General features: G+C 37.8%; 1 protein-coding gene across 1 annotated transcript in view; it reads right to left on the bottom strand.

The window, feature by feature from the left end:
- Positions 1–14,257, bottom strand: part of REC114 (REC114 meiotic recombination protein) — a 118,681-nt gene that overhangs the window by 4,385 nt on the left and 100,039 nt on the right. The window contains exon 4 of the mRNA XM_070377405.1: positions 11,165–11,356. Coding sequence (XP_070233506.1) covers positions 11,165–11,356 — 192 coding nt within the window. The remainder of the gene's footprint in view (positions 1–11,164; positions 11,357–14,257) is intronic.

The raw sequence follows: 14,257 nt of genomic DNA, 5'->3' as shown, positions 1-14,257 counted from the left end.
GATCTACAGCCAAGTGTGATGGAAGCAGTGGAAGTCAGCTGGACAGTCCTCCACCTAAGTGTACACAGATGGCAGGTTCTATGCACACAGGAACGAGCCCTTGGCTGCCACCTCCTGGACTTCTAGTGCTAACAGAGGAGGAGCTAGGAACTGTCATAGGCTGGATTGCCTCAGAAGCCCTCAGGTTGAAGAAACACCTGGTTAGGCCACAATTAGCAAAATTACAAGGCAGAGGCAAGCCAGGAAGTGAATCAAGAACTTGAAATAAAAAGATATGGAATTACCCCTAATTTGCAAAAAAAAAAAACTATTTTAGACAAAAGTAATACAAGTACTGGGAAAAAGACACCTGAATGAGGAGACCGGCAAGATGACTAAAGCTTGGCCAGAGCTTGCACCTCTGGAGCTGGATTCTGAAAAAGGGAGCATGATACCAAATTTGAACAGCGGCGGCTGAGGACAAGCCTTAGGAGTTTTCATCTCCTGCTCTGCAGCCTCAGACACTCCATCTCACTATGGCCTTGCTGATTGGTGAGTGCTAACCCTTGATAATAAAAGACTGACTGGTATGCTTATTTGTTCACCTGCAAAGCAAAAGAGATCTGAAAAGGTAACATGACTGGCAGTAATAATGAATCATCTTACTTAAGTATTTGCCAGGGTGCTTTATAGACACAATTTCAGTCTCACCACGTGGTAAGTGACTTGCATGAGAACACATAGCTACTAACAGGGCAAGGATTCAAACCTAAATCCATTTGGATTCCAAAGCCTATGGTCTTTGGACATAGTGTAGAGCACAGCACTCTACATCTCATCTACCCAGAACACCAAACTACAGATCCAAGGAGGCCTTGAATACAGAATCAAGAAAAGACATGAACATTTTCTAGCCACTTTGGGGATATTTCTACCTAGGTGTTTGGGATGAGCTTAAATAGAGAGCCAGGGCCTTCATCTGCCACTGTAGTTAACGACCCACGGCCTACTTTAAGGTACTGTCTCAGTTTTTCTTTTCATATTTAGATAATAGTATTTAGGTTCTACCCTGATGTGTGTGTATCTTTATGTATGTCATGTATATCATTACCTTTATAGCGCATTCTAGACCTAGTTCCCAAATTTGGGGACCCTGTTTGGTTCCTGTTGCACCCCATGCGTGCACTGGGTACTATAAGCTCAGTCTAATAGCTGGTCAGTGACACCTACAAAGAAAGGCGATCTATTTAAGGGGTAAAGGATCGTAAGCAACAAAGTATCTTATAATAAGCCATATCATTCCATTTTTAGAGAGGGGATTCTTAATAGAAGCTGATGAGGCAAAATGTTTTAAATTAGATCCAGTGTTTGTAAGAAAACCAGCTTTAGTGTTAAGACATGTTCACAAAAAGTCATGCAGGAACAAAGGGGAAGAATTCTAAAACATTAATATGGCAAACTAAATATAATCAAAGGGAAACCATACAGTACTTGTTTAAAGAAAAACATTTTATGATAAATAATATAAAATCTGTTTGCCCCAGATACGCTATGAAAAGAAAGTTGGTGATAAAACAGTAAAAATGAATTGTCTTGGCCCAGTTAGTTTAAGGGGAACTTACAGGATGAAGTAATGGAAAGCCAGGTTTGGAAAGTCATTGCTCAAAATAGAAAATAAAAAACCCAGCCTGAAACTGGAATTTCATCCTAAGAGCAGAGGTAGCTTATGCTAGCAGCATGTGGGACTCTGCCAATGAAATGCTTGAAGATGTACCTGCAGGAGAAATTCTGTAACTTATTCTCAAAAGTTTTATCACAAGACTCCTTTACATTCCTACAAACTACTGAGGCCCTCAGACAGCTTTTGAGTTACATCTATTTGATATTTATATGTTAGGAATTAAAACAAGTTTTAAATATTCATTTAAAATTATAAATCCATTATATGTTAGTATTAAAAACATTTTAATGAAAATAACTTTCCTAACAAAAATACAATTTTTGCAATTCTCTTTTAATATCTAGCTGGACTCATATTTCTCAATCTGACAACATGTTGCTTTGGTTGAAGTACATAAAATCTGGCTTCATACAGATATATAGATGGAAAAAGTTATTTTTTAAAAATGTTTTTCAGCTAATTGTGGATACTCTTTGGTCTCACATCAAAATTCAACAAATGATTAAAGGCTAATTTCAACACAGAATCTTAAATCATAGCAATGAGCTTTTTATACTCTTGTTATAAAACAACAAAATAAAGAAGATTCTTTCTTTGGTCTGCAGAATCTCTGGACTGGTTTCCATAGCAGTTGTGCCGGTTTACATTCCCACCAAGAGCACACCAAGGGTTCCCTTTTCTCCATGCCTTGTCTTTGACAACAGCCACTTTGATAGGTGTGAGGATATCTCATTGCGGTTTTGATTTGCATTTCCCTGATATAAGTGACGCTGAGCATCTTTTCATGTGTCTGTTAGCTATCTGTTTTGTCTTTGGAAAAATGTCTATTCAAGGCCCTCCGTCCATTTTATAATTTTTTTTTTAATGTTGATTTGTATGAGTTCTTTTGAATATTTTGAATAGTAACCCTTTATCAGATATACCATTTGCAAATATCTTCTCCCATTCAGTAAGCAGCCTTTTTTATTTTGTTAATAGCTTCCCTTGCTGTGCAACAGTGATCACAAAAAACAGTGACTTTTTTTTTTTAGTTTTGCTTTTATTTCCCTTGCTTGAGGAGATCCATAAAAATATTGCCAAGATGTCAAAAAGTGTACTGCCTATGTTTTCTTCTAGGAGTTTTGTGGTTTCAGGTCTTACATTTAAGTCTTTAATCCCTTTTGATTTTATTTTTGTATGATTTTATATGATATGAGAAAGTCCAGTTTTCCCCAACACTGTTTATTGAAGAGAAATTAAAAAAAAAAAAAAACAGGACTAGCATATGATACAGTAATCGCACTTCTGGGTACTTTTCCAAAGAAAATGAAAACATTCAAAAAGATATATGCACCCCTGTGTTCACTGCAGCAATATTCACAGTAGCCAGGATGTGGGAGCAGATTAACCCTAAGTGTCTATTGATAGATAACTGGATAAAGAGAATGTGGTATTATTCAGCCATAAAAAAGATCTTGTCACTTGTGACAAAATGGATGGACTTAGAAGGTATTACGCTAAGTGAAGTAAATCAGAGAAAGACAAGTACTGTATGATTTCACTTATATGGACATTAAAAGGCATGGATAAACAACTAGACTCATAGATACAGAGAATAAACAGATGGTTGCTAGAGGAGAGGGGAATGGGAACAGTAAAATAGAGAAACAGGTGAGGGAAGTTAACAGGTACAAAAACCGAATCCAGTGATGTAGCGCACACTTTGGATCCTTCATCCGTGCATGGTTCTGCAGCACAGGTCTTCCACATGTTGAAAGATTTTGTGATGTACTTATTTTAAAAATCATGTTCGTTACCAGTACCATCAAGAAAGTCTTCTGGGTTAGGAAGCTGTGAAGCTCAAGTGGCAGGTACAAGTTTTTCAAGATTCTAATTTTCACTTAGGTTATTTCATCATTGTCAATAAATACTATCAATTGTTTTCCTGAAGTACTTTTCTTGTAGTTACTTGAAGTAACTACATTCACTTGAGAAAATGTCCACCAGCCACCCAAATCTAATCATAGTTCGTCTGTTGTTAAGTAATAATGGTGTTCCATAAAGAGAAGCTGGTGCTGTCATACAGGTGCTTTCCTAGGAGAAAGCCATCGTGCTGCAGAATGCAGATGGTTTTGTTAGTTGGTTCCTACTGCAGTGACAGTGAAGAAAGAACATGACTATTGGTACGGCTAGATGCCACTGCCTTGATCTATGCTAAGGTGACAGCAGCTTTGCTCACAATGTTTCTGTTCCATTAAATAACAAGTATCAATACAGGAAAAAGGACAAATAATATGTGAATGTTATTGCAAAAATAATGTGGCCTTTGTGGATTCCTGAAAAGGTCTCAGGGAAGGGTCCATGGATCATACTCTGAGAACCACGGTACTATAGTAACACCCATGATACACCTGAGACTCCCAGCTAATCTAATTTCTAGCCTTATACGTAACTACAGTGAGAATCAACCTTGAATTTAAAAAATAACTCAGTGTCTTCTTTGGAATAATGTCTATTCAAGTCCTCTGCCCATTTTTTAATCAGATTGTTTTATTTGATACTGAGTTGTATGAGTTCTTGTTATTTTGGGTATTAACTCTTTACTGGATGTATCATTTGCAAATACCTTCTCCCACTCAATAGGTTGTCTTTTTGTTCTGTTGATGATTTTCTTTACTATGCAAAGCTTTTTAGTTGGATTTAGTCCCATTTTGTTTATTTTTTGCTTTTGTTGCCCTTTCCTGAGGCAAATGAAAAGATGCTCAGCATCACTCATCATCAAGGAACTGCAAATCAAACCACAAAATAGTACCTCACAACTGTCAGAATGGCTGTCATCAGAAAGACAAGAAGTAAGTATTGGTGAGGATGTGGAGAAAAGGGACCCTTATGCACTGCTGGTGGCAATGTAAATTGGTTCCTACTATGGAAAACAGTATGGTGCTTTCTCTAAAAATTAAAAACAATTATCATATGATCTAGTAGTTCCACTTCTGGGTATTTATCCAAAGAAAACAAAAACTAAGGGAGGAGCCAAGATGGCGGAGGAGTAGGATGGGGAGAACACTTTCTCCCCCACAAATTCATCAAAAGAGCATTTAAACGTCGAGTAAATTCCACAAAACAACTTCTGAATGCCGGCAGAGGACATCAGGCACCCAGAAAAGCAACCCAACTCTTCGAAAGGAGAGAGAAGAAATACAGCTCCACCCACCAGAACACCGACACAAGCTTCCCTAACCAGGAAACCTTGACAAGCCACCTGTACAAACCCACACACAGTGAGGAAACGCCATAATAAAGAGAACTCCACAAACTGCCAGAATACAGAAAGGACACCCCAAACTCAGCAATTTAAACAAGATGAAGAGACAGAGGAATACTCAGCAGATAAAGGAACAGGATAAATGCCCACCAAACCAAACAAAAGAGGAAGAGATAGGGAATCTACCTGATAAAGAATTCCGAATAATGATAGTGAAATTGATCCAAAATCTTGAAACTAAAATGGAATCACAGATAAATAGCCTGGAGACAAGGATTGAGAAGATGCAAGAAAGGTTTAACAAGGACCTAGAAGAAATAAAAAGAGTCAATATATAATGAATAATGCAATAAGTGAAATTAAAAACACTCTGGAGGCAACAAATAGTAGAATAACAGAGGCAGAAGACAGGATTAGTGAATTAGAAGATAGAATGGTAGAAATAAATGAATCAGAGAGGATAAAAGAAAAACGAATTAAAAGAAATGAGGACAATCTCAGAGACCTCCAGGACAATATTAAACGCTACAACATTCAATCATAGGGGTTCCAGAAGAAGAAGACAAAAGAAAGACCATGAGAAAATACTTGAGGAGATAATAGTGGAAAACTTCCTAAAATAGGGAAGGAAATAATCACCAAGTCCAAGAAACCCAGAGAGTACCAAACAGGATAAACCCAGGAGAAACACCCCAAGACACATATTAATCAAATTAACAAAGATCAAACACAAAGAACAAATATTAAAAGCAGCAAGGGAAAAACAACAAATAACACACAAGGGAATTCCCATAAGGATAACAGCTGATCTTTCAATAGAAACTCTTCAAGCCAGGAGGGAATGGCAAGACATACTTAAAATGGTGAAAGAAAATAACCTACAGCCCAGATTATTGTACCCAGCAAGGATCTCATTCAAGTATGAAGGAGAAATCAAAAGCTTTTCAGACAAGCAAAAGCTGAGAGAATTCTGCACCACCAAACCAGCTCTCCAACAAATACTAAAGGATATTCTCTAGACAGGAAACACAAAAATGGTGTATAAACTCAACCCAAAACAATAAAGTAAATGGCAACGGGAACATACTTATCAGTAATTACCTTAAATGTAAATGGGTTGAATGCCCCAACCAAAAAGACAAAGACTGGCTGAATGGATACAAAAACAAGACCCCTACATATGTTGTCTACAAGAGACCCACCTCAAAACAGGGGACACATACAGACTGAAAGTGAAGGGCTGGAAAAAGATTTTTCATGCAAATAGGGACCAAAAGAAAGCAGGAGTAGCAATACTCATATCAGATAAAATAGACTTTAAAACAAAGGCTGTGAAAAGAGACAAAGAAGGTCACTACATAATGATCAAAGGATCAATCCAAGAAGAAGATATAACAATTATAAATATATATGCACCCAACACAGGAGCACCACAGTACGTAAGACAAATGCTAACAAGTATGAAAGGAGAAATTAACAATAACACAATAATAGTGGGAGACTTTAATACCCCACTTACACCTATGGATAGATCAACTAAACAGAAAATTAACAAGGAAACACAAACTTTAAACGATACAATAGACCAGTTAGACCTAATTGATATCTATAGGTCATTTCATCCCAAAACAATGAATTTCACCTTTTTCTCAAGCGCACATGGAACCTTCTCCAGGATAGATCACATCCTGGGCCATAAAGCTAGCCTTGGTAAATTCAAAAAAATAGAAATCATTCCAAGCATCTTTTCTGACCACAATGCAATAAGATTAGATCTCAATTACAGGAGAAAAACTATTAAAAATTCCAACATATGGAGGCTGAACAACACGCTGCTGAATAACCAACAAACCACAGAAGAAATCAAAAAGAAATAAAAATTTGCATAGAAACGAATGAAAATGAAAACACAACAACCCAAAACCTGTGGGACACGGTAAAAGCAGTCCTAAGGGGAAAGTTCATAGCAATACAGGCACACCTCAAGAAACAAGAAAAAAGTCAAATAAATAACCTAACTCTACACCTAAAGCAACTAGAAAAGGAAGAAATGAAGAACCCCAGGGTTAGTAGAAGGAAAGAAATCTTAAAAATTAGAGCAGAAATAAATGCAAAAGAAACAAAAGAGACCATAGCAAAAATCAACAAAACCAAAAGCTGGTTCTTTGAAAGGATAAATAAAATTGACAAACCATTAGCCAGACTCATCAAGAAACAAAGGAGAAAAATCAAATCAACAAAATTAGAAACGAAAATGGAGAGATCACAACAGACAACACAGAAATACAAAGGATCATAAGAGACTACTATCAACAATTATATGCCAATAAAATGGACAACGTGGAAGAAATGGACAAATTCTTAGAAAAGTACAACTTTCCAAAACTGGACCAGGAAGAAATAGAAAATCTTAACAGACCCATCACAAGCATGGAAATTGAAACTGTAATCAAAAATCTTCCAGCAAACAAAAGCCCCGTCCAGATGGCTTCACAGCTGAATTCTACCAAAATTTAGAGAAGAGCTAACACCTATCCTGCTCAAACTCTTCCAGAAAATTGCAGAGGAAGGTAAACTTCCAAACTCATTCTATGAGGCCACCATCACCCTAATACCAAAACCTGACAAAGATCCCACAAAAAAAGAAAACTACAGGCCAATATCACTGATGAACATAGATGCAAAAATCCTTAACAAAATTCTAGCAATCAGAATCCAACAACACATTAAAAGATCATACACCATGATCAAGTGGGCTTTATCCCAGGGATGCAAGGATTCTTCAATATCCGCAAATCAATCAATGTAATACACCACATTAACAAATTGAAAAATAAAAACCATATGATTATCTCAATAGATGCAGAGAAAGCCTTTGACAAAATTCAACATCCATTTATGATAAAAACTCTCCAGAAAGCAGGAATAGAAGGAACATACCTCAACATAATAAAAGCTATATATGACAAACCCACTGCAAACATTATCCTTAATGGTGAAAAATTGAAAGCATTTCCTCTAAAGTCAGGAAAAAGACAAGGGTGCCCACTTTCACCATTACTATTCAACATAGTTTTGGAAGTTTTGGCCACAGCAATCAGAGCAGAAAAAGAAATAAAAGGAATCCAAATTGGAAAAGAAGAAGTAAAACTCTCACTATTTGCAGATGACATGATCCTCTACATAGAAAACCCTAAAGAGTCCACCAGAAAATTACTAGAAATAATCAATGACTACAGTAAAGTTGCAGGATATAAAATCAACACACAGAAATCCCTGGCATTCCTATACACTAATAATGAGAAAACAGAAAGAGAAATTAAGGAAACAATTCCATTCACCATGGCAACGGAAAGAATAAAATATTTAGGAATATATCTACCTAAAGAAACTAAAGACCTATATATAGAAAACTATAAAACACTGGTGAAAGAAATCAAAGAGGACACTAATAGATGGAGAAATATACCATGTTCATGGATTGGAAGAATCAATATAGTGAAAATGAGTATACTACCCAAAGCAATTTATAGATTCAACGCAATCCCTATCAAGCTACCAACAGTATTCTTCACAGAGCTAGAACAAATAATTTCACAATTTGTATGGAAATACAAAAACCTCGAATAGCCAAAGCGATCTTGAGAAAGAAGAATGGAACTGGAGGAATCAACCTACCTGACTTCAGGCTCTACTACAAAGCCACAGTTATCAAGACAGTATGGTACTGGCACAAAGACAGAAATATTGATCAATGGAATAAAATAGAAAGCCCAGAGATAAATCCACGCACATATGGACACCTTATCTTCGACAAAGGAGGCAAGAATATACAATGGATTAAAGACAATCTCTTTAACAAGTGGTGCTGGGAAATCTGGTCAACCACTTGTAAAAGAATGAAACTGGACCACTTTCTAACACCATACACAAAAATAAACTCAAAATGGATTAAAGATCTAAACGTAAGACCAGAAACTATAAAACTCCTAGAGGAGAACATAGGCAAAACACTCTCCGACATACATCACAGCAGGATCCTCTATGACCCACCTCCCAGAATATTGGAAATAAAAGCAAAAATAAACAAATGGGACCTAATTAACCTTAAAAGCTTCTGCACATCAAAGGAAACTATTAGCAAGGTGAAAAGACAGCCTTCAGAATGGGAGAAAATAATAGCAAATGAAGCAACCGACAAACAACTAATCTCAAAAATATACAAGCAACTCCTACAGCTCAACTCCAGAAAAATAAACGACCCAATCAAAAAATGGGCCAAAGAACTAAATAGACATTTTTCCAAAAAGACATACAGATGGCTAACAAACACATGAAAAGATGCTCAACATCACTCATTATCAGAGAAATGCAAATCAAAACCACTATGAGGTACCATTTCACACCAGTCAGAATGGCTGCGATCCAAAAGTCTACAAATAATAAATGCTGGAGAGGGTGTGGAGAAAAGGGAACCCTCTTACACTGTTGGTGGGAATGCAAACTAGTACAGCCACTATGGAGAACAGTGTGAGATTCCTTAAAAAACTGGAAATAGAACTGCCTTATGATCCAGCAACCCCACTGCTGGGCATACACACTGAGGAAACCAGAAGGGAAAGAGACACGTGTACCCCAATGTTCATCGCAGCACTGTTTATAATAGCCAAGACATGGAAGCAACCTAGATGTCCATCAGCAGATGAATGGATAAGAAAGCTGTGGTACATATACACAATGGAGTATTACTCAGCCATTAAAAAGAATACGTTTGAATCAGTTCTAATGAGGTGGATGAAACTGGAGCCTATTATACAGAGTGAAGTAAGCCAGAAGGAAAAAACATAAATACAGTATACTAACACACATATATGGAATTTAGAAAGATGGTAACAATAACCCGTGTACGAGACAGCAAAAGAGACACTGATGTATAGAACAGTCTTATGGACTCTGTGGGAGAGGGAGAGGGTGGGAAGATTTGGGAGAATGGCAATGAAACATGTAAAATATCATGTAGGAAACGAGTTGCCAGTCCAGGTTCGATGCATGATGCTGGATGCTTGGGGCTGGTGCACTGGGACGGCCCAGAGGGATGGTATGGGGGGGAGGAGGAGGAGGAGGGTTGGGATGGGGAACACATGTATACCTGTGGCGGATTCATTTTGATATTTGGCAAAACTAATACAATTATGTAAAGTTTAAAAATAAAATAAAATTGGAAGATTAAAAAAAAATAAAAAAAAAAAAAAAAAAAAACTAATTCAAAAAGATATTTCCCCCTTATGTTTACTGCAGCATTGTTTACAGTGGCCAAGCTATAGAAACAACTAAGTGTCTGTCAATAAATGACCGGATAAAGATGAGGTATGTGTGTGTATATGTATACACACACACACACTGGAATATATACAAAAATGAGGTGTGTGTGTATATATATAGGGTGGGCCAAAAAGTTCGTTTGGGTTTTTCCCTATGATGTTACAGAAAAACCTGCATGAACTTTTTGGCCCACCCAATATATACACAATAAAATGTGTAGTATCTAAAAACAAATATAAAATGACTCATAAACACAGAGAACAAACATGGCTGCAGACCTGGGGGGATAGGCAAACTGGGTGAATGAGATTATGGAGCACGAACTTCCAGTTACAAATGAATGGGCTTCCCCAGTGGTCCAGTGGTTAAGAACCCCCCTCTGCCAATTCAAGGGACATGGGTTCGGTCCCTGGACTGGGATCCCACATGCGGTGGAGCAGCTAAGCCCATGTGCCACAACTACTGAAGCCCACGCGCCTAGAGGCTGTGCTCTGCAACAAGAGAAGCTACTGCAGTGAGAGGCCCACACGCTGCAACTAGAGCAGCCCCCACTCCCTGCAACCAGAGAAAACAAAAGCCCGCACGGCAATGAAGACCCAGTGCAGCCAACAATAAATAAGTCTTAAAAAAAAAAAAGAGTCATAGGGATATAATGTACAGCACAGGGAATACAGTCAATAATACTGTAATGCTTTTGTGTGGTGACAGATGGTAACTAGATGTTGTGATCATTTTGTAATGTATAAAAATATCAAATCACTATATTGTATACCTGAAACTAATACCATAATTATATATATATGTCAATACAAGTAAGTCACTCAACATTAGATATCTTTAAGCTACAAATGTGGTGGACTCGGCAAATTCCACTGTGATTTTGGCCCCCCCAGAGCATTACCTTCTCAGGTTTCTCATCCACCTACTTGCCTACTTACGCCATGCTGTGGTGGGATGCTCTGCACACAGCCCTTCCCTTGGCCAGGACTTGGCCTGAACTCCTGGCTGATTCCGTCGGGTACCTGGACGGTGATGTACTGGGCTAGGTTCTGCACGCAGCTGTAGCAGTGTTCCAGTGCCTGCTCTCTGGAGCCTCCACTAAACTGTACCCGGAACATACGACTCTTGTTCTGTGTGACAAATCAAAAGTTATCCTCAGCAACCCTCGTCATATCACTTTACTTTTATTTACTGTGGGGTCTTCCCTTTGTTTGCAGGGGAAGGCGTGTCAATAAGGGAGCAGTTACCCTAGATTGTTGATGTGGGCATAGAAAAGCCAATAATTAGTTTTCTTTTCCCTTTTGGGAGCTGTGCCTCATAATATATTCATTTCCTTCAAGGGACTGACATCAGCAAAAAATGGAAAAGCCCATCATAAAGACTAGGAAGGTCACTATACTGACTGCAGTAAAAGATCCACGTTTTATCTTACTTTGGAACAAAGATTGCATACCGTCTAATTGCTTAGGTGGAGAATCAGTGAAGCTAACAGTCCTGGCTGAACAAAATTTTCCAAACCTGAGTATATAGAAGAGCTAGCCAGATAGATACCACATTAAACAAGCCAGTGAATCTGAAAAACAAAACGGGATCTGGGGACAGGCAAATGCTGACAGCCAGTGTATCTCATTAATTTGCAGTGCCCTTTTATCCTTAAAGAGGCCAGACTTACCTACAAATCACACAGACAAATCAATCACATGCTGCCTTTAATTAGCTGTATGATTTATATCCCCTGGCAAACCAGCAAATGTGGGAGAGATGCAATTAAAATTTTTAAGTGTGGCAACCACATCAAATTTATTTTACTGTAAGTTTAAAAATAGAACTAAATTGTAACAATAACAACAATAAACCTCTTATTTTAACAGAAGTAGTTGCCTTTTTTCTAGTCTGATATCTTGTCTAGTTTTAGAAGACGCAGCTTACCCAAAAGCCACCCCAAATAGGTGATGTGTATTGTGTACCTTTATTCAATTTCTTCTGCAAAGAAATTCGGATGCTAACATAGTAATAGCATTTTGTATTTTTTAAATACACAAATCACATTGCTAACTGGAAAATGTTTCTAACTGTAGTTAACAAAATCCTGAAAGTTTCTATAAGCAGAAATCCTTGATTTTCTTGTTCACAATTTACATGATTTAAATTTCTAGATAAAACCATCAAACAAAGCCGTATCTTTAGGATATAGAAAACTGGGCATGGCTAGGTAGTGGTAAGGCGCCATGTCCACAGACACTGCTGCCCCTTTTCTGCCTCTCTTGGGTTCTCTTCATTTTTAAATTCATTAACTTTCTTCCCCTGAGTATAAAGGTTAATCCATTATCATTGCCCCCTCCAACAATGAAAAAATATGAATATTTTTGAGTATTGCCTATTCATTTCCTTAGTCATTTTTCTCTTGGATGAATAATCCCCAAATTATCAAGAGTCTTCGAAAGCTAACCCCCGGAAGGAAAGGGAAAGAACTGATGAGAGAACTCCACATTCAGTTTTTGGTAATTCTATGAATCTTACGTGAAACTGAGCTTTCTTGTTTACAATTAATTAGCTATTTCCACCTCTCACTAGTTGAGACTGTACAAATGGGACATCTATATGTAGCACCTTTGTATCAGCCATTTCCATGATGATTCTGTAATTAACCTTTTGAGAGTAATCACATAAAAAATTGCACCTCATCACTAGATGAAAACTATATAAAGGAACAGATAATTATTAAGTATATAAGCAGGGCAAAAATCTCAGACCACTTGTCTAGAGGTATCTACCTATCTATGTGAGTGTACACAACAATGAGTTTGGACAGCTAGTGTTTCTTTGGAATGTAGTTCCAGGAAATGACAGGGAAAGTTGTATGTCTGACAGCCTAACTGATGATTTGCTCCATGTTCCTTCTATAAAATTCTTAGACAGAATTTGAGCTTATCATCTGAAACCAGAAATACCACCTCAATACATGTGGACCCAAGATAAAGCCAAGGCACATCAGGAGAAATCTAAAATTGAGCTACATCTTCATCCCACATCCTCAGCATCAAAATACCACGACAGAAAACCTGCCACTTGGTTAACCAAAGGACTCCTAGGTTGAAAATCTTGAGGCGATTTCTTTTTATGCCAGAATTAAAAGTCAGAAAGAGCTCTTTGTTGTGAAATGAAAGTCTTTTATGCATATATAATAGCCACGAACTGTCCCAAATAGACTGTCTCTGGTGTCTATCATCTAAGGAAACTACTGGCCGTGCCACATGGCTTGTGAGATCTTTAGTTTCCCAGCCAGGGATTAAACCTGGGCCCTCAGCAGTGAAAGCACAGAGTCCTAACTACTGGGAAGCCAGGGAATCCCCCAAATTACTATATTTTAAGTGCCTTCAAGAAAATTATAGAGTTACCAAGGGAACATTTCCTGCAAAGATGGGCACAATAAAGGACAGAAATGGTATGGACCTAATAGAAGCAGAAGATATTAAGAGAGGTGGCAAGAACACACAGAACTGTACCAAAAAAAAGGCCTTAATGACCCAGATAACCATGATGGTGTGGTCATTCACCTAGAGCCAGACTTCCTGGAATGTGAAGTCAAGTGGGGCTTAGGAAGCATTATTATGAATAAAGCTAATGGAAGTGATGGAATTCCTGCTGAGCTATTTCCAATACTAAAAGATGATGCTGTGAAACTGCTGCATTCAATATGCTAGCAAATTTGGAAAAGTGAGCAATGGCCACAGGACTGGAAAAGGTCAGTTTTCATTCCAATCATAAGAAGGGCTGTGCCAAAGAATGTTCAAACCACTGCACAATTGTGCTCATTTCCCATGCTAGCAAGGTAATGCTCAAAATCCTTCAAGTCTGGCTTCAGCAGTATTTGAACCAAGAACTCCCAGATGTACAAGCTGGATGTAGAAAAGGCAGAAGAACCAGAGATCAAATTGCCAACATCCACTGCGTCATAGAAAAAGCAAGCTAATTCCAGAAAAACATCTGCTTCATTGACTACACTAAAGCTGTTGACTGTGGAATCAAAC

The sequence above is a fragment of the Bos mutus genome, chromosome 10, assembly GCF_027580195.1.
Source record: "Bos mutus isolate GX-2022 chromosome 10, NWIPB_WYAK_1.1, whole genome shotgun sequence".
Taxonomy (NCBI): domain Eukaryota; kingdom Metazoa; phylum Chordata; class Mammalia; order Artiodactyla; family Bovidae; genus Bos; species Bos mutus.
The sequence above is the reverse complement of the archived record's forward strand: the minus strand, read 5'-3'. Positions and strand labels throughout refer to the sequence as shown.